Raw genomic sequence first — 20,785 nt, 5'->3', positions numbered from 1 at the left:
ACTGATAATGAACTAGCACACCAAAATTCCTTATTAAATCAGCAGAGAAATTTTTCTTTAAGTTTTATAACTCAATTTAATTTGAATTCAACAGGAATTTGGGCCATTATCTTAAAAAACTGGCCACTAGTTATTAATTCCGTTAATTTGATTGACAAGTTAGGTCAGCGCCTATGTAATTTACAGGAGAAGTAATAATTTGAAAGAACTTTTACAGCACACTTCTAACACTTATGGTTACATAAGACCTAGAGGTTCATTTAAATGTGGATGCTGCAACATGTGTAAAGTGATGAGAACTGGAAATTCCTTTATAGTTAGGAACAAAAATACAACATTAAACAGAGGATTACTTGTGATTCAAAGTCAGTGGTGTACATCGCTTTGTGTAATTCCTGCCCTTCCTTTTACATAGGAAAAACCAATCGCAAACTAAAAGAGAGAGTATATCAGCATCTTTATGCTATAAAACCTCTTTTAGAGAATGCCTTGGCAAAACATGTTAGCAGTAACCCTGACCACTCCTTTAGTTTTATGGGTATTGAGCAAGTAACTTTAACTGATAGGAGGCCCTTTCAGACAGTTCTTGAGTGTGTCGAACTTTTATGGCAGTTGAATTTAGATGCATTTAGGCTAGATGGCCTCAATGAGAACTGTAACATTTCATGTGTTCTTAAACTAAAGAGCTACTTTAGGTAATGCCTATATGCACATTACTTTGTGGGTTTAATGCATAATATTTACAATGTTATTAATGTAAATGTACTAGTAAGAATATTTTTATGATGTTTTTTATCACACAATATTTATAGATAATTCAATGGAGTTTTTTATGACTATTCATGATTTTATTTATTATTTTTAATTAAGACAAATTAGTGCAGGATGTGCAATTATTTGTCACTTCCTGTTAACTGAGTATTTGAACAGACCAGTTTAGCTGTTTTATTTGTCTTCTTCTGAGGAAGCTGTGACAGGGGTCACAACGTTGTCTTTTTGAAAAATAAAACACTTTTACGTTAAAGAAGAAACTTGGACTTTGTTTCCTGTGGTTAGTATTGACTATCTGGACATCAGGTTGCCTGTTTCTACACATTTTTACAAGTTTGTTTGCTCATTTTTGACTGTTTAATGTAAAAACTTCGGTTGTGCACCTATTACGCATGACAGTTCCTTATTTCCCAGTATTATTTTCCAGTTGTTGTTATCTGGCTTTCTAATTTTTTTCTGATTCTAATGACATAGGGAGAGAGAATGCTCTAAAATGTTCTTCTTTTTTCTTGATATCTGCTCTTTTATCAAAGCCTGCTAGTAAAATAGGAGTAAACCTTGTTTCTCTTAGACTTTTAAGTTCTAAAATAATACTGTCCAAAACACTTTCATAATAACCTTTCTCAATAAATATATTTTAAGAAAAGTTACTTCTTTTTCAAATTTTATGTTATAACTTATTAGTCTACTTAAATGGGCAAACTGTCCTTTAAGTACATTTCTTTTCATGAAATATGGATGTTGGCTTTTAACATTTCAATAGTTATTTACATGTTATGTTTTCCTATGTGTGCTACTACCAAATTTTCTTTCTTCCACATTCATTTGTAACTCAACATCCAGAAAGTTAACTGTTTTACCATGTTCACTTCTGATGAAAGAAAATTTGTACACTGATTCTATATTATTAAGCTATGATAAATAACAACATTGTGTCTTGTGATCGCTTGTGGCTAACAATCACAACAGAGAACAGTTATTCATCCATTTAATCAACAAAAAGATGAAGAAATAGGTATAAATTCAACACACATTCAAATAATAAATGTCCTGTTAAATAAACAAAAAGAGGAAAAAATAGTAACTAAAGGTTAGATAGCCTGTATTTTCTAGTGGCCAACTTCATCTATAGCAAATGGGTTAGTAAACCTTTATAGCGCCAAAAGGTGTTACACTTGCAAGTTTTTATGCTTATTAAAGGAATCACTGAAGGACAGTTTAAGAACTCAGTCAAACAGCAACTTGTTATAAATGCTAATGTAAGTTAGATGTTAACAAAACCACAGAGGAAATAAACAATTTGAATCTGTTTTTGGTACATGTTGCCAAGGCATCTTATCTGCTTGATGCAAAGTTATTTTATGAATACCTAAGCATAGAAAATGTCTTGCATGCTTCAAGGTAAGTTTAAATAATACATTAGTGTTTGTTGCATCTTGCATGACTAAGATATGTTGTGTTCAGCTTCCTAGATGTCTTCCTACATAGAAAGCTCCACAGTGACATTTTGTTGCATAAATCATCCACTTACTCCTGCAAGTTAGTAGCCATCTGGTATGAACTACACTACTTGTGTATATCTGGGGGTGTACTTCTAGTCCAAGATATTTTGCTTAACTGTTTGTTCTGCAGGATGTATTGACAAACTGTATGTCTAACTGGAGCAGTGCTTAAGATAGTCTGAACACTGCTTTTTGTACAGTGCCTCAAAAGATTTCAGATGTTGCCCACAATCTGGACTTTTAGGAAAATAAATTTACAACTGTCTAAAAGGAAAACTGTTAAGTTTTTATCTCATTTGAATATATGTTTCAACACAGTCTCTGACCAAAAATTGCTCAATGTACTAGCCTCCCTCAACCTTGCCTCTACAACTATCTCATGGTTCCATAGCTACTTGTCCAAAAGACAACAAGCAGTCAGATGGCAAAACAAAATCTCACCTCTCCTCTTAAAGAAGGTGGTCCCACAAGGATATATTCTCAGACCGCTTCTTTTCACCATCTTACCAATAACCTCAGTAAAGCCACAAACTCAGCAACTACTATACAATATGCAGTTGACCCAACACTCATCTGTGTTCCTCCTTCTCCGAGCTCTTACAAATTACACAAAAACCTTTTACTGACAAAGAACAATGCCTATCAACCAAGCAACTAATACTTAATCCCAACAAGACCAAATTAAAACTATTCACAAACTGCAAATCAGTTCAGCACCCAACCCCATTCATTATATACTGTAAGCCCAGAACAATACCAAAATTGCACTAGTAGACCACACCAAACTACAAGGAGTAACAATAGAAAGAGTACTCAAATTTGACACACACATAGCTCAGATGACCAAAAAGGTACACATGAAACTTGACTCACTTTATAGAGCCTGCCCAGACTTCACCTACACCTCAAAACAAGGCATAGCCAGAACACATCTACTAGCTACCCTGTTATACGCCTCCACATTTCTTATAAACATAAGAAAAACTGACATGCACAAATTAGAATCCTGCTAAAATAAAATAGCCAGACTTGCTAAAACTACACAAACAGATCACACCACTGCGCAGCTCTTCAACAAGTAAAATGGCTCGAACTTTCTAACTTCTTAATTCTCAACTAGCTTACCATCGCCCACACCATCATATACCAACCCGAATATTCCAGCAACAGATCTCTCTGATCATCAGATAAACTTTTATTTGAAGTCACCAGAGCAAATAACAGTTACAGAGATGGCATGTTCTCCAAACAAATAGCTAAAACATTGAACTCTATACCTCGACATATAATTCACACAACTAACACATCTCAATTCAAAAGACTCCTCAAAGATCACCTAACAAACAGTTGGCACTGCTTCTGAACCACAACATGATGATAATATAAAACACCCCCTCAACCCTCATTCCTACCTATTAATACTTTACTCTGAAACTCTACTCTGAAAAATACATTTCAATGTCTTCTTCTTTTTCCTATCTTGTATTAAGCAAATAATATCAAATGTGTTTTTTATATCTAAATAAACATGTGCCTAACTAATGTTTTTAATCTTATTTCAATAATTATGCAATTCCTTTTATTGTACACCACTGACTTGCATTATATATCTCAAACTTGTATTTGCACTCCACAAGATTTTTGTATCTGTGCTGTTTATTCTACAAATGCTGAAATGAGGAACTTAATATTCTTTATATTCTATAATATATCATTATTATAACTTAATAATAATGAGGAGCTTAAATATTGTTCATCATCCAATCAAAATGCATATAATTCAATCACATTAGTTTAAAGTGAAAACCTCTTCCTTTACATAAAAAATCCATATAGACCTACAATCATATACAGACACACTAAAAGTACTTTGTTTATGATAAAATGTTGCTGAATATATATAAATAAGGAAATCATTAGTTTAGATAAAAGTTCTGAATTTGTTTATCAAGTATACATATTTTTATATATGATAAGATGCTGTTGAAAATATGTACATCGTTTATAGCATTTTAGTGTGTCTTTATATGATTGAAGCTCTATATGGCTTTTTTATGTAAAGGAAATGGTGGTTTTCACTTTAAACTAATGTGATTGAATTATGTGCATTTTGATTGGATGATGAACAATATTTAAATGGATTGTGTGTTGAAGGATTTTTTTGGTCTGAAGAAGTTCCTATGTGAAAGTGCTTATCTCCTTCATTAAAGATTTTATTTTATTTTATGTTACATGGTTAGACTTTTATGTGAACTGCTTGGCTCGTTTCTTGCCACACTTCTTGTCTTTGCTGGTATTACTACCATGTGTTGTGAGAAGGGCTGTGTTATACCCGAAATCAGTGTAGAAACATTTACAAATTTGCTGACAAACTATTTGCTGTTACCACAGAATGAGTATAACTAGCAGGGGAAACAAATATTTTTTTGTACATGGTGACAAACCTTGCACACAAACTGGTTAACAGCATGCATATTAACAACAGATCTATATACTATAATACCCACCTGGACAAAATACTAGAGCTGCCTGTTTCCCTTCAATTGCTAGCCTTACAGCACTTGGTACTTTCAAGCAGTATAGAAACTGCCATATGCTGACAGACAATGACTCTCTACTTGGCATGAGTAATTCATTCTGTGATAGGATCAAATATCATTGCAAGCTGGAGACATCCCTCTCACCCAGTAAGATAGTCTGTGAACCTAATGCACTACTCTCAACATCTCATCACAGCAGCACTAGACTGATGTATGAAGTGGCTATAAAAAGGTGCAAATGAAGTCTATAAATTCTTCTTTAGTTATATTAGAAGACTAAGAAGTTAACCCCTAGTAGTGTCTGAACTTATCCAAAATGGCACTACCCATTTAGGCTTGTTAGACATAGCAAATATACTAGAAGACAAATTTTGTGCTCAGTTTACCTCTGAAACAGCTATCTTCCACAAATTCTTGATTCTCTTATTCCTCCTAATATCTCAAAGAAGCACGTACTGTCTGAAACCAAAAATATTACTTCTGTGGGGCCTTATTATTTATCTGGATGTCTAATAAAGAGTGCCAAACACTCCCTTGGGGAAAATTGTTTAACCAAAGTTTAACTACCACAAGCTGCAGTGGTGATGACCTGACACAAGTGTAGCCCTGACACCAATGAAAGAACTACAGTCCTATTTAGCCTGACTGATCTGATTTGCAAAGCCATGGAATCATTACATATGACTACATGTTGTTTCTTTCGGCTTTTCCCAGTTAGGGGTCGCCACAGCGGAACTCCGGTCCACTAATGATTGGCAGTAGATTTTTACGTACCAAGTTGCCAGCTCTGACGCACAACCTTCAACAAAGGTACACTCATTCACGCATGTCTCCACGCAGAAGATGCTCTAGCTGAGAATCGAACCGGACAGCGTCTTACTGTGAGGCGACAACGCTACCGCAGCACCACCACTGCAGCATAAACTATGATATCAAACATGTTATAAGGATAGCTTGCAAAGCAACGAACTGCCACACCACAGAAAAGAAACAACGTACCAGTGGAAAAACACTTTATTCTCACTAGCGCCTCGGCTCAAAAAAGCCTTCAAGGAGTAACAATTCACATATACCAAAGGTATTTATAACAATAACCACTTAATTATTCAATTAAACATTCAATTAAGCATAAAAATAAATGTATCCTTAAAAAAACAGTACTTTAAATTAAACTTTTCCAACAACACTCTGTATTTAACCCTTTAGGAATTAAAGTTTCATATTTCAAAATAAAAATAATTTCTTTCTTTAAAAGTATATATTTTCATTTTACCTTCACTGACTTCATTTATAAAAATCTGCTCTAATACAGTAGCCTGCAAACTATCACATTTTCCCCCATGAAATTCAAAGAAATATTGGGCTAAGGGACTTTCTAATTTATTTGCCCTTATATCCCTTAAATGCTCCATAATTCTAGTTTTGAACATTCTTTTAGTTTGACCCACATAAAATTTTTCACAACCACATTTAATGGCATAAATAACTCGCTCTGTCCTACAATTAAAATGGCCATTAGGTTTAAAAATAATTCCATTCATACGTGGAAAAAAATTAATTACATAAGGACAGCTTTTACATTTCCCACATGGTACCATTCCTTTAATAGCTATTTGTTCATGTATTTTCTATCCAGGTATACAAAATTTAGTATGCACTATCATATCCCTTATATTCCTCCCTCTTTTATAAGAAAAAATCAATTTCTTTTCTAATAATTCATTAAGCTCTCCATAATTTCTCAAAAATTCCCAAAAATGTAAAATACATTTCTTAATATTTTCACTATATATATATTAAATGTAGAGACCATAAAAATCTTATCCAATTCTTTGTGATTCATAATATGTTTATTATTTTGTTTTTTCCAACATTTTAATCCAGTATTAAATGTTATAAGGATAGACCCACATCAGTTCAGATATGTCAAAAGGAGATCTTGCCTACTCAATTTAGTTAACTTTTTTGAGAGGCTCACACAGGTTGTGACTGTGATCATTGTGCTCCTACAGCTTTTTTGGAGCTGGTAAGAACATTTCCCATAATGCCTCCAGTTTAACTGACAAATGTGCCTGCCTCCACTATCAAGAACTTGTAGCACAGACATTACATTACAGTGATAATATAATATTATATTAATTTGATAAATGGATAGATAGGCTGATTCAAAAATCCTTTTCAGTCATGATCCAAGCCATAGGGTGAAGTTTAAGTTACTGCTATCTTCTGTCAGCTCTACAGTCATATTTAGCAGAGTGCTACAGGACTGTGTTCTCTTGGAAGACACAGCATAGCACAGAGGGTACAGCTAGCTGTTACTATACATAGTTAGTGATATTGGTAGGCTCTCATGGGCAAGATGCCTTAAATTATTTACATGGTGGATGTGTGCAGTTCCTGTAAATTGTCCTCTGTGGTCAACATGAGAACTACATTATGTCCCTGATGCATGCTTTTAACAAGGAATACCCCTTACTTCAGGGGCAGCTGCTCTGGGATGACATGCCACAGCCAGAGCTGTATCTTTGACATCAGACAGATCCTTCCTTTTCACTCTTCTATCTGTTAACAGAGTATTTTTCTGGTGGTGAGGCCTGAGTGTCTTCACCTGAGGTACTAGCAATGGCATTTTCTACTACCTCACAGGGAGGCTTGAGGCTGTAATGTGCCATACGTTTGATCTTTTGTCACACCATCTGTACCTTAACTGCAACAACTTCTCATCCATGGTGGTGTGGTACCTACAACCTAACCACAAAAGCATCCAGCCCATGGTAGTGAGGTAAGTGTGCCCTAACTGTAATACTATCTCTCTCATGATGGTGAGGTACCTACATCCTAACTGCATTAGCATCTGGCTTATGGTAGTGAGATACCTATACCCTAACAGCAATAGCATAAGCCCCAGCCCATGGTGCTGAGATGTATGATGCCTCAGTTCCTCAATGTCAGCTGCAGTCATTGTCACCAATGATGCCTCAGTTCCTCAATGTCAGCTGCAGTTGTTGTCAACATTCTGATTTTACACTTGTCTGTAAGCTTCCACGTCCAGCACCAGCACTTCCTGACATTGCAGTTACAGTCACACCGATAGAGATAATGTTCATTATTACACTTCCTGTAACCCCTTTGAGATGTGACTGTACTGTACAGGTTATCTGCAGACCCTAGAGCTGCTTCACTCTCCCATTTCTACTGCTATGCTCATCTTCTGCAAAGGTCACAAACAACTGCAAGGTCACAAATAACTGCAACTCACAACAGTTTCTACTCACACATTGTGGGCATCATCATCAGCAGTTAAAGCAGCTATGCAATACTGCAAGTCAATGTTTCTTTCTGTTACAGAGACTCAGGCACTTTTCAGATATACATAATGCCTTCCTGGTCTGCAAAATGCAAATCCAAGCTCTGTTGTCCCTTCAAAAGTTCCTTATCATGCATTGCCCATTCTGATAGTATCAGCACTTATAGAAAGCATGTGCAGATCCCATTGTATGGGTGTACGTCACTGACTGAACACTGAGCACTGCATCAGACAATGAGAACAGGCACTTGATCATTAGATTTCAACATTCGGGTCATCAATGAGACACCCCAAGATTAAAAGGATGATATTTATTCCTCCTCACGACTACTGCTAGAATTACTCTTCATCTTTAATTCCCCAGCTCTTTCTCGCTGCCACTGTCATAAATAAATCACCCTTACTAGTTCTTGTACAGACTAGTTCTGTTACACCTGCTACTCATCCTTATCATCTTCCTCATTACTCTTACTACAATTATTACTGATTCTTAATCTTCCTGCTCTTTCTCACCACTGATTATAAGTCATCATTACTCCTTTAGCTGTTCCTCTCTTGTACTGTTACTGTTCCTTACTATGGAAAATGACAGATTGGGAGAAACAGAAAGATTGTCTGATCTGCACAAGAACAGATTTACATAAAAGGTTGATTTTCAGCAAAATAGACACTGACAACCAAAGACGGTGAAAGATACTGAAGCTATCTGGCACTACTATATAACAACTTTACTTTAGTTATAAAGCAACAAGTTGGCACTTCATAGTGTAATTACCAAATGGTGGTAAGCAGCAATTGGGTTTAGATGTGTAATACTAGAATTCAGTTTATTAGCTTTGTGGAACTGAAATACTGGAAAAATGCATCACTGTTGAATCTGTGCTAAAAAAAATTATTGTTCTTAGCTTCATAATTTAGAAATGGAAGGTTGGTATAATGGTTAAGGTGTTTACCTTACAGACAGAAGGTACAGTGATTGATTAATTGGCTAAGCTTAAAATGACCCACAAGGGCAGTTAGCCTAGTTCATAGGTTCATAGGTTCATATGTTCATACTAGGCTATCTACCCTAGGGCATTATAAGCCTAGCCAGAGTGTGTTTGGCTTTCGCCACCCATTTTAAATTAATTTTGCTATGCCCTTTTCCGAGGTTAGTATACTGTGCCTCTGTCTAATAGTGACACAGAAGTGATACCTGGGGTAAACCTACGATCTCCCATCCACTCATCAAGATTCCTCTTGAAGAGAGTCAGTGAGGGACTCTGCCTAACCTGGACTGGGATTTTATTCCAGAGTGAAGGGAGCCTCTGGGTTATGAATCTGTCCCTCCAGCATGTCCTATTTATTTCAGTGCTGAGGTTCAAGTCTCTTGAGCATGTAGCTCGATGGGATTTGGATTTTCTGAGGTGTAGCATGTCCATTAATTCCGGGTTGGACATGGCTTTATACGTCAGGCACAGATCGCCTCTGAGCAGGCAGTATGCCACTGAGTAGAGCTGGAGTTTCTTTAACCGGGCAGCATATGACATCTGTTTGGGCCCTTTGATCCTCTTGGTGAGGTACTTTTGGGGTCTTTCCAGTTGCTGCAGGTGTCTGGTAAGGTACATCCCAAAAGGGGCATTGTACTCAATTATGGGTCTGATGAGGGATGAGTAAAGAGGCACGATGACCTCCCCTGATCTAGATGTAAATCCCTTCATGATTAGGTGGGCTATATAAAATGTTTTTCTAACCACTTTGGCCACGTGGCTGTCAAATGAGAGATTGCTATCAACTTGGGTCCCCAGGTCCCTAATTACTTCTTCTGTACTTAATGGATTACCATCTATGTGGTAATTTGTGGGCACTTTGTTTCAGCCAAAGGGGATGACTATACACTTTTTGGCATTTAGCTTGAGGCCATGGCTCTGGCACCAGTTGTCTGTTTCTATGAGGCCCTTTTGGAGGATGCTTGTGTCGGCTGGAGAGTCGATTATGGCACCCAGTTTGCAGTCATCTGCAAACTTGGTCAGCCACAGTCCTTCTGTGTTGGCCTGTACCTCCAAGAAATATATACCGAACAAGAGAGGTCCCAGGACTGAGCCTTGTGGGATGCCACTTGTAACTGGTTTGGAGTCTGACATGGCTCCAGCAATTCTAACCATGTGGGTTCTGTCCTTGAGCCAGTTTGCAACCCATCTAGTGACATAGGGGTTTATATTTAAGCTGGTGAGCTTAACTATAATGCCTGAGTGGGGTATTGTATCGAAGGCTTTCGTGAGGTCCAGGTAGGCTGTATGGACCACCTTTCCCTCTACAATGGCCTTGGTGACTGTTTCAAAGAAATCGACCAGGTTTAAGAGGCAGGATCTGCCCTTAACAAAGCTGAACTGGGTAGGATCCAGTGTCTGTAGGTCCCCAATATCTTTATTTATGAGGTCCATGATGATCCTTTCCATAGCTTTGCAGACCAAGCTAGTCAGGGTTATGAGGCGATAGTTTCCAGGATCCGTTGAGGTACCACCTTTGTGGAGAGGGACAACTGTTGCTGTACGCCACTCTTTGGGTGCATATCCTGTAGTAAGGCTGAGACTGAACAGTAGTTTTATGTTTGGGTTTAGCTCCTCTTGGAGTTCATGTAGGACGCAGCCTGGGACACCATCTGGTCCCATTGATGCTGTGTTTTTTGCTTGGGAGAGGGCGGCTCTTACCTGAGCATCTGAGATGTCAGGGGGGCAGCACTCTGCTGGGATAGATATTTGCCCTTTTGGTGGTGGGGGGGGGGTTTGCACTGAACCTGTCAGCTAGGATGTTGGCAATGTCTGTGGGTTCGGTGTATTTTTTGTCATTTTGGACTAATTCTGAGCATATCTGGGAATTCCCACCCAGGTTCCTAACATAACTAAAGAAAGCCTTGTGATTATCCTTAGTGTCCGTGCAATTTTTCTCTCAAAGCTGGCCTTAGACGATTTTATGAGTGCCCATAGTTTTTTGCTAATACTGATCAGAGATGCCTTCCCTTTTTGGGATTTTGCTCTATCATGTAGTAGCTTCCTCCTTCTATTGTATAGTTTGTTTATGGCTGGGGTCCACCAGACAGGACGTCTGCCTTTGGAAGATTGGGTCTTGGTTTTATTTGGGATTGCATGATCCATGCATTCCTGAAGGTGTTCATAGAATGCGTTTATAAAGGATTCTGTGGTCTGGGCCTTACTTTCCACAGGCCCGGGAGGCTTTGAAGGATTCCACTTCGGTTTTGAGGAGTGTGAAGTTTGCTTTAGAGAAGTTTTTCACTGTGGTTTTCTGGGCAGGGGGTGGGGTCGGGATGTGAATATCCAGTGAGATTAGTTTATGGTCTGATCTTACCAGTGAGGGATACACTTCTGGTCTGGAGCATAGAGTCCCCATGTTGGTGATGATCAGGTCCAGTATGTGTTCCCCTCTTGTGGGAGTGGTAACAAGTTGTTCCATAGCATTTGAGTTTATAAATTCTAGGAACCTTTGAGCTAGGGTGTTGGAGCTAGAGTAATGCTCCCAGTCTATGTTTGAGTAGTTGAAGTCACCCAATATAATGGTGTTTGGAGAGACCTTCATATTTTCCAGTGTTCTCAGGAAGGCCAAGTGAGGTTCCTGGGTTTGGGAGGGTGGTCTGTAGCAGGCTATAAACTGGAAGGCAGTTTTACCCACTGTTAGTTGCACATGGATAGTCTCTGATGCTTCGTGCTGTGCCACCAACCTGGAGGTGTGGGTATCTTTGATGAATATTGATACTCCCCCTCCTTTTGTGGTTCTGTCTAAGTTTTGGGGCCGAAAAGCATGGTATGAGGTATAACCTGGTAGTGCTAGGGTGCTCTTGGGAGCCTTGAACCAGGTTTCTGTTACTGCACAGATATCGATGTTCTCCATGCTAAGGAGAGTTTCAAGTGCGTGCATCTTGAGGTTTAGACTTCTGGCGTTGAGTAGCATTACTCTTAGTTTCTTATCCTTTGTGATACCTATGGAGGTGGGTTTGTCTTTTGAGCCTTGCCTAAAAAAGGCACTATGGGGTAGCAAGAGCCTTTGCCAATATCCGAAAGCCCAGGGGTGACAGGTGCAAGCCGTCCCTAGCAAAGCATTGTGGCTTGTCGAGCATGTCATCCCAGGCTGACAGGCATTGGATCCCCTTTGAATGACACCAATACTTAAGCCAATTGTTGAAACTGATCATCCTGTCTTCATATTGTGTCATCATTCTTGGTGAGGTAAGATGCTACTCAAGGTCAGGGTCATACCGGCCTGGGCTACATGCTCAGAGAGCTCCTCTATGTCTCTTTTCATGTAGTCCAGGGAGGTACGTCTCAGGTCATTCACACCAACATGGACAATGACTGAGTCATATTTGTACTTGCCTTGGAGTGACCTGAGTGCTTGTGTTATGTGGCGGATCCTAGCTCCCGACAGGCAGCTCACCATGACCTTCTCCTTGTTCAGCCTGGTGAGCGGGACATCAGTACTAATCTATAATCTATACTTATATAATATAGTACTAATCTATAATCTACAATACATAGTTGTCATGGCATAGGCAGATATCTGATTTTTGGAGAAAGTATTTTTTTAATTTTGTTATAGTTTTGAACTATATTTCTGCTTATATTTCCTTTGGAACATTATACATATCACAATGGCTTATTGATAATGTTGTTGACTTGTCTCCAGTCAGTTATTATGAAAACTACAGTTATCAATTCTAGTCATTGGTCTGTCCTCAAGCACCAAGTGCATTATGTAACTGATGGTTTATAACATAAAAGCTTTTACTGCTTTTTTTCTTTAAGTTCGTGGTTCCAGATCTTATTTGGTACAAATATTTTTTGGTTTCTTTTCCCCACTTCCTAGTTCTGGTTCATCCCTCAGGAGGCTGTCCTGTTATTTAAACTGGTAGCTCATGTGCAGCCCTGAATATTGCTCTTTCAGTTATTTACTCAATAAATCTTGGTTCTGGAAATATCATATTTGTCATTATTTAGTTATGACTACAATTGCCATGTTTGATTGTGCTGGCACTTGCAGGCTTATCTGCTTGGTTGTTATATTGGGCCTTACCTGTTCTGGGTCATGTAGGCCAATCCAGACATTAGTAGTTCTTTGATATGCTTTTATATGAGAAGAAATTATGCTGGTTTCCAAATCATTTTGGATGGATGCAAGATGAGCTCCATGTCCATATGCTTGACAATCAACCTGTAAAAAAAAAAAAAACAAATAATAAAATTAATTATGCTTCTTTGCTGTTTTAATCTTCCAAACTGCAGTCTTTCATATGTCTGTTATGTGTCACACTGCTTTCAGCAATGGGCATTCTGATCATGCCTTACCTGAATAATTCTGCTTTTTATGAGAACAAAAGTCATTATATCAAAAACGCATATTTGTTGGAATTAAAATAAAAGTACAACCACTACTTTAGAAATAGCAGTACACCATTGTTTTAAAAATGTTTATGTTTAGTTATAATCAAATAATAGACAAGGACTAAATAAAGGACAGTAATTCTATGATTTATGAAACCAGCAAAAGTCAATAAGTTTCTACCATGAGCAGCAATATACTGTTTCATTTAAACTTTTATTAAACCAGACTAAGCACAAAAAAATGGAGTGCTGTACTGAGTGTGTGTGTGTGTGTGTGTGTGTGTGTGTGTGTGAGTGTGTGTGTGTGTGAGTGTGCATGCGAGCGTGTGCATGTGTGTGTGTGTGTGTGTGTGTGTGTGTGTGTGTGTGTGTGTGTGTGTGTGTGTGTGTGTGTGTGTGTGTGTGTATGTGTCTGTGTATAAAAGACAGGCAGAGAGACAGACAGACCCTGTGCCTGTGTGTGGGATAGGCAGTATAAATAGCAGGCATAAATAAACTTCTCAGTAACGTGTGTAATATTTGAATTCTTAGTTTCATGTTAATGTGGTCTGGGAGGGTAAAGGAACCATATCCAAATACGGCAAAATTACACACTGTGGGTAGGAACCTGATAAACATATTTACTGCTAATCTGACATGACTTCTTGGCTGCAACCAGTCTTCAAAAGTTATAATATTCTACAATAGACAGCTTATGTACACACCCAAAAATCAATTAATAAAAACAGTCATAATACATTATATTATGCATCTGGAACATTTCTCCCCGGGCCTCCGCTGAAAACAGGCTCTGTGGAACATAGTCGGACATTCCCGGTCAACAAATGTTAAATAAATAATAAATAAATAAATAAATAAATAAATAATGCATTAAACCAAATGCAAAAATTAATTAGATAACAATTGAAATACTTGACAACAGAATATTCAGTCATAGATACCCAATTTACATCAGTATTCATTTCTTGTGGAAATAATGTGCCATATTTTAAAATACATTTAGTCTCTAATTTTAATAACATTTGTTCAAATCAGCCACTATTATTTATCTAACAAGGCATAAAATGCTACCTGTTTTATTGATTTAATATTAACATTATGGAAAGAATTAATGTGTACTGCAACAACACTAACAGATGAGACAGTATATACTTCTCTTAGGTGTCCCTTTAGCCTTATTTTAACTTTATTGTTTTTTCCATATATGCCAACTGAAAGGTGTACATTCATATAAAATTACATAATAATCTTTAATGCTATTACATTCTCATCTGTCAATCAAGAAGTATGCCTTTGATTCACCAAGTACAGCTCTCTCCCAAAAATAAATGCGCCAATAATTGATTGTTTAGGTGGTAACAAATCATTTACTACTAAAATATTATATGGAGTTGAAACACTTCTGTATGAAAAAGTCAGCTTACTGGATTCATTCTGTGCTAATACTAAACCACTTAATAAGGCATGCTAATTTATCAAGGTCAGAGATTTAAAGACTTTTGAAAATTCAATATAATTTGTGATGATGTACGTATCTTAATTTTCATTTTCCAATGCATCAGCCTAAGTTGCCCTCCTGGAACCACCTTTTTTGTATTATTTCCAAACACTTTTCCACATGGCCTTCGGATTTCTTCTTATATCCCATTCTTCTGTCCTTTTATCACTTTTATTTTTTCGCACCTCATTCTCTTTCCTTATTCTATTGTAACTTGCCTTCTTCTTGTCCAAACTCAAGTACAGTTCTTTTATTATTGCTTCCAGTAGATGCTGTATTGCTCATTTTTGTCCTATTGTTGAATTGGTATGTAAATTAAATTATTGCTGTATCATTTATCTTATCTACATGTTTATACTGCTTACTGGAGCTTAACTCCCCGGGCCTCCACTGAAAAAGGACATGTGTCCAGTTGGACTTTCCGGGTAAACAAATGTAAAATAAATAAATAATTACATTTTATCAAACTTTATTTATTGATCTTTAGACCACCACCCACCAGAGATAACAGAGTTTTTCCTACGTGTTTCAGGAGAAATCCTTTTTCAGATAAGAGACACCTCTAAATATCTCAGACCCACCTATGTAAAACAGCCCCAGTTCTTATGAGGAAGAAGATAAACAGAGATGAGGAAAAATGCCCACTGGGTTAAGAACACAAGCAGAAATAATAGATTCATGGAACATAATGCCTCACCCTTCTACACCTTGGAGTGTATGAAACTCACAGCAGAATCATGTTGTTATGCTTACAGCACTATGAGTCTAATGCTGTTTTTTTTAAGTAGACTCAGTTGTCTCTGCTATGATTATGTTTTGAAGCAAATGTTTTATAAAAAAATATAAAATGGTTATATTGGCAGAGCCCTGATATGGAATTCAAATGTTCAAGGGCAAAAATGTAGACACAGTGTCAAGCATTCAGAAATGTTGGATAACATCTATCAGATTCTGGTTGAGCATAGTTAGAAATTATTCTAATCTTGCAGCTAATATCTTTGACGTAAACTTATTTCACAGAAAACTGACTTGAAAGGGTAATATATAGGTTTTGTCTTAAAGTGGTGGCCCAATATACTGGCAGTACTCAAAGTAAAGACACATGAAGGTGTTTATCTGAAGAGTAATATCTGTGTTATGGTTTGATTTTTCATTAAGATTTTATTTTATTACATCAGAACAACTTTAATTTTTTAAAGAGAGAGATTTGTCCTTATTTTATATATTTTGTATTTTTGTTACATTTTTATTCTAGCTACTAACATTATGGTAATGATTTCAGACAGAGAGATTATTTAAAGACTTCTATGAAACTCATGCTTTTTCCTTATTGCAATGACTTGGTGAGTTTAGGTACTAATTCATGAAGCATTGTATGATTGGTCTGTTTGAGTTTTACAGGATAATGTTTATCCCACAGTGGAGAAATATACTGATGAAATAGAACAGATAGATTTGTTACTGCTTATCTGGGTCAGAAACGGGCCTCCAACCTAAGCCAGCAAGCTCAAATATGAGTATGGTGAAGCTATTATGTTTGAGATAATGTGCCTTTTGAAACTGTTAAGTAACATCCGTTGGCAGAATAAAGTGCTGAGACTAAATATGGCTCATTAGTATGAACTGTTGAAATTTTCAGTGACATTAGTAAAGGTTCAGACATAGGATTTGTTCTGGTAGGCTGGTACATAATTTGGCATGACAGAAGAAAAGCTTTCTTGCTGTGATGCAAGTGGATATGGCAGAACTAATATAAATATATGGGTTTAAGTCATCCCTGACTATAGAATTATGTTCAGTTATCAAAGGTAATGTGAGACAGTGCATCTGACTATGGTGGGAGATGAGGAAGGAAATCTAAATAACAGACTAAAGCTGACTTTTTCATTGTCGCCAGTAACTCACTAGCAAATAATCCAAATAAAGTTTTTAGTGCCATTGGGCAAAGAATGCATATGATAGCAAAGGATGGATTTGTCACACTGAGTAGGAAAACACCACCATGTTTTACTTTACAATACATGATATTCTTATAATAGGGAGCAAGATACAGCAATCCCAAGTGTCACAGGTTATCCCAAGTGTCAGAGTTTATCACAAACCCAGTCCTATAGCTAGGAGATTTATTTCGCATACTGTCTGCATCAACAGTCCTAGGGAGGAACATGAATTTATTGTTTAATGCTGATTCGGCACTAGGGTGGATATTTCCAGATAATAATAAAGAGAGTATTATTGTGACTAGGAGAGTGAGTGTTATGATGAAGAATGTGGCAATTTTCATCTCTAAACTATGTTTGGTGTGCATTAAGAATTCACTAAAAAGAAGAGAGATAAATAATGACTATCTGAGAATGTGACATCGTACGGAGCACCTACAATGGTAATTATAATTGGGTTTGGTGGGAATGGTATGGGCACTGATGGTTTCTATCTCCTGCTGACAGAAGTGAGACAGCAAAATGACAAAATAAGTACATTTCAGCTCTTAATACAGTACAGTAATGCATAAAAACTGTAATGTTACTTAATGTACAATGAATATAACTCCAGATTAATCTATATGACAAAGGATGCTTGCAATGCAACACTGTTTTCTTTCTGTAAATGAAATAGTTTAGATATATTATCACTAGATATGCAGAACAAATGTACATGCATGATTCTAATGGGACAATGAGACACATGCACAGGTCATGAAATTATATATCTATATAAATACATTTAACTCACATAGCTACATATACACCAAGATTATATGTAAGCAATCAAATATAATTGCAGAAAACACAAGTACACAAAAAAAAAAATTGCAAAGAAAACCCAAACTTCCTGTAATTACATATAACAACTTTGAGAATAGACTACAGTGGGGAAAGGGGCAGATTCCCAATCCCACCTGAAGCCCAATCTCGTACATAAAAAGACTAGCAATTTGTGATTTTTTTTCCCATTTTCAATCACTTTTGTCAGAGTTTTCATCATTCAGACAAATGAACATTTGAATGTTTGAAAGACAATCATATATTATAAACGGATCTACTTTGTTTCACTGAAAGCTCATTTCACTGAATTTCAAATCACCCTGACCAAATCGCTGAAAGCTCAAATTACTGAAAACTCATTTCACTGAATCTCATTTCACTGAAGTGAAGTACTGGCACTGTGTAGAGGGGTGTACTTCACTTTACTGAAACCTCATTTCACTGAAACTCATTTGTTTGTACACACTTTGCTGAAAGCTTACTTCACTAAAAACTAATTTGAATGAAACTCATTTCACTGAAAGGTATATGCCCTTTTCCCCATTGTAGTGCGATCCTGGAGTTAGTATATATAGTAAGGGGGTGTGTTGGGGGTGTAGGGATGTAGCCCCCCACATAGTTTGGGTATAAAAAGAGTTATTCATTGGAGTTGAAAGTATCCATGTATATGGTTTAAAATGTATAAAATAGGTAGGAGGCTACACACCCCACACCCCCCTTACTATATATACTAACTCAAGGATCGCACTACAATGGGGAAAAGGGCATATACCTTTCAGCAAAATGAGTTTCAGTCAAATGAGTTTTCAGTGAAGTGAGCTTTCACTCAAGTGTGCTCAGTCAAATGAGTTTCAGTGAAATGAGCTTTCAGTGAAATGAAGTAGACCTTGTGTAGAGTACTGTAAGGCAAGTAACAGGTATATGCCCTTTCCCCCACTGTAGTGTGATCCTGTAGTTAGCATATATAGATATGGGCAGTGTGTGAGGCACACACCCCCTAACTATGTATACTAACTCCTCGCACTACAGTGGGGAAAAGGGCATATACCTGTTACTTGCCTTACAGTACTCTACATAGTGCCAGTAATTCATTTCAGTGAAATGAGATTTGGCGAATGAGTTTCCAGTAATTTGAGCTTTCAGCGATTTGGTCAGGGTGAATTGAAATTCATTGAAATGAGCTTTCAATGAAACAAAGTAGACCCATATATATTGTATATATATATATATATATATATATATATATATATTTATATAAATAACCATATCTTTGAGTCGAAGTTGCCTTTCATCAATGGGTGAAAAGCCTGTGCAGCTGATTGAAAATCAGTTTGTCGAACTGTGCCAGCTTTCTTATGCTGAGATTGCTGTACAGTGGAAAACAGGGACTTTACCCATTCCCCACTGTGTTGTGATCTCACAAATGACATACATACACACACACACACACACACACACACACACACACACACAGAGCTATATATATATATATATATATATATATATATATATATATATATATACACACACACACACACACACACACACACACACACACACACACACACACACACACACACACACAAAACTCGCAGGGGTTTGTGTCTCTTGCCCCCTGCAAGCACATTGGTTTAGTGTTGTGTTTCCACCTTGTGTGGATTGATGTCATTAACTTTTGACCATTTGCAGTCAATGAAGTATGGTTCAATGTATTTATACATTGATAGTTATGCTTATATATATATATATATATATATATATATATATATATATATATATATATATATATATATATATATATATATATATATATATATATATATATATATACCACACACACACACACACACACAGACACACACACACATTTTGAAAATATTGCTAAAGAGATTTCTGAATTAACAGTGTTTGACTATACCTCTGCATCTGACCAGATGAGTTTATGCCGAAAGTAACCATAGCAGTTAGACTTGTAGTAGAACCAGCCTGGAGGGCAGCTGCTCCGGGCCTGAGCTGAGCTAGCATTTGCTTCATTTAGAGAGACAAAAATGATGATTAGGGCAATCACAAGCGAGCTTGACATTGTAGCTAGTTCTGAAAAAGATACAGATTATAGGACTTCATTATCATTGACATCCTAGTGGCATGATAACACAAAACATCAGCACATGAAAGAATTTTACTACACTTAAGTAGCTATAGCTAAACAAATTGATGCTGTACTATGTAATAGCAGTGATACTCATTTTTGAAATACAACACTTAATATTATTGTCTTTATCTCACTTATTACTTTAGTATGAGTCAAAGTCTAGCCTATATTTTTAAATGATGCTCTATAATGCCAGGCTTCAGAGAAAGAAAACACAAACTTTATTAAATATGAGTCTTAAAAAATATTTTATATATAAACATTAATGGTTAAAATGTATAAATAATGAGGCTGCTGACTGGAAATAAAGTAAGATTGCAGACCATACATTACAATTAGAAATATTGGCATTAATCAGCGATCTGGGAATGTAGTAATCTCATGCCAACACAAGATGTAGACTGTAGAGACTGACTTAGATCTTCACCAGTTCCAGAGAAAAACTTGAAAGTAAATAATCAAGCCGACATAATTCCATGTGGATCCTTTTGCCTTTTTAAGAACTGTCATGAGCATATGCATAAGTGTCTGAATCTCTGGTTATAGAACCTTTAAGAGAGTCACCTTTCTGGGAATCACTAATTCTGCGAAGAAGAAAAGATATCAACAACAGCAAGGACTCCACACAGAGGACTTATCATTTCGGCCTTTATTTTTTTAACCTACTCCAAAGGCACAAAGCATGGTTGTAGGTTGGTTATGTTCAAGAAAAACAGAGGTTCACTTACTTTTGGATCTCTTAATCAATATATAATGATTTATACTAGTTCCTGGCTAGTTCAAGTGCAACTTTATTTAAGAAATTATTTTCTTTACCTGTTAACAAATGGAACCAGATACAAAGTGTATATTCATAAAACAAGACACAGTAAATGAAT

The 20,785-nt window shown here is 36.7% G+C and overlaps 1 protein-coding gene across 1 annotated transcript in view; it reads right to left on the bottom strand.

Annotated features, from left to right (window-relative positions):
- The window catches only part of LOC122815048 (regenerating islet-derived protein 4-like), a 109,876-nt gene extending 90,031 nt beyond the window's left edge, over nucleotides 1-19,845 (bottom strand). The window contains exons 1-2 of the mRNA XM_044087295.1: nucleotides 19,674-19,845; nucleotides 13,185-13,322 (exon numbers count right to left, since the gene is read on the bottom strand). Coding sequence (XP_043943230.1) covers nucleotides 13,185-13,322; nucleotides 19,674-19,838 — 303 coding nt within the window. The 5' untranslated portion in view covers nucleotides 19,839-19,845. The remainder of the gene's footprint in view (nucleotides 1-13,184; nucleotides 13,323-19,673) is intronic.
- Nucleotides 19,846-20,785: the final 940 nt, after the last annotated feature.

Source organism: Protopterus annectens, chromosome 11.part0, assembly GCF_019279795.1.
Source record: "Protopterus annectens isolate FY-2018-M chromosome 11.part0, PAN1.0, whole genome shotgun sequence".
Classification (NCBI taxonomy): domain Eukaryota; kingdom Metazoa; phylum Chordata; order Ceratodontiformes; family Protopteridae; genus Protopterus; species Protopterus annectens.
Note: the sequence above shows the minus strand (reverse complement) of the source record. Positions and strands in the feature narration are given on the sequence as shown.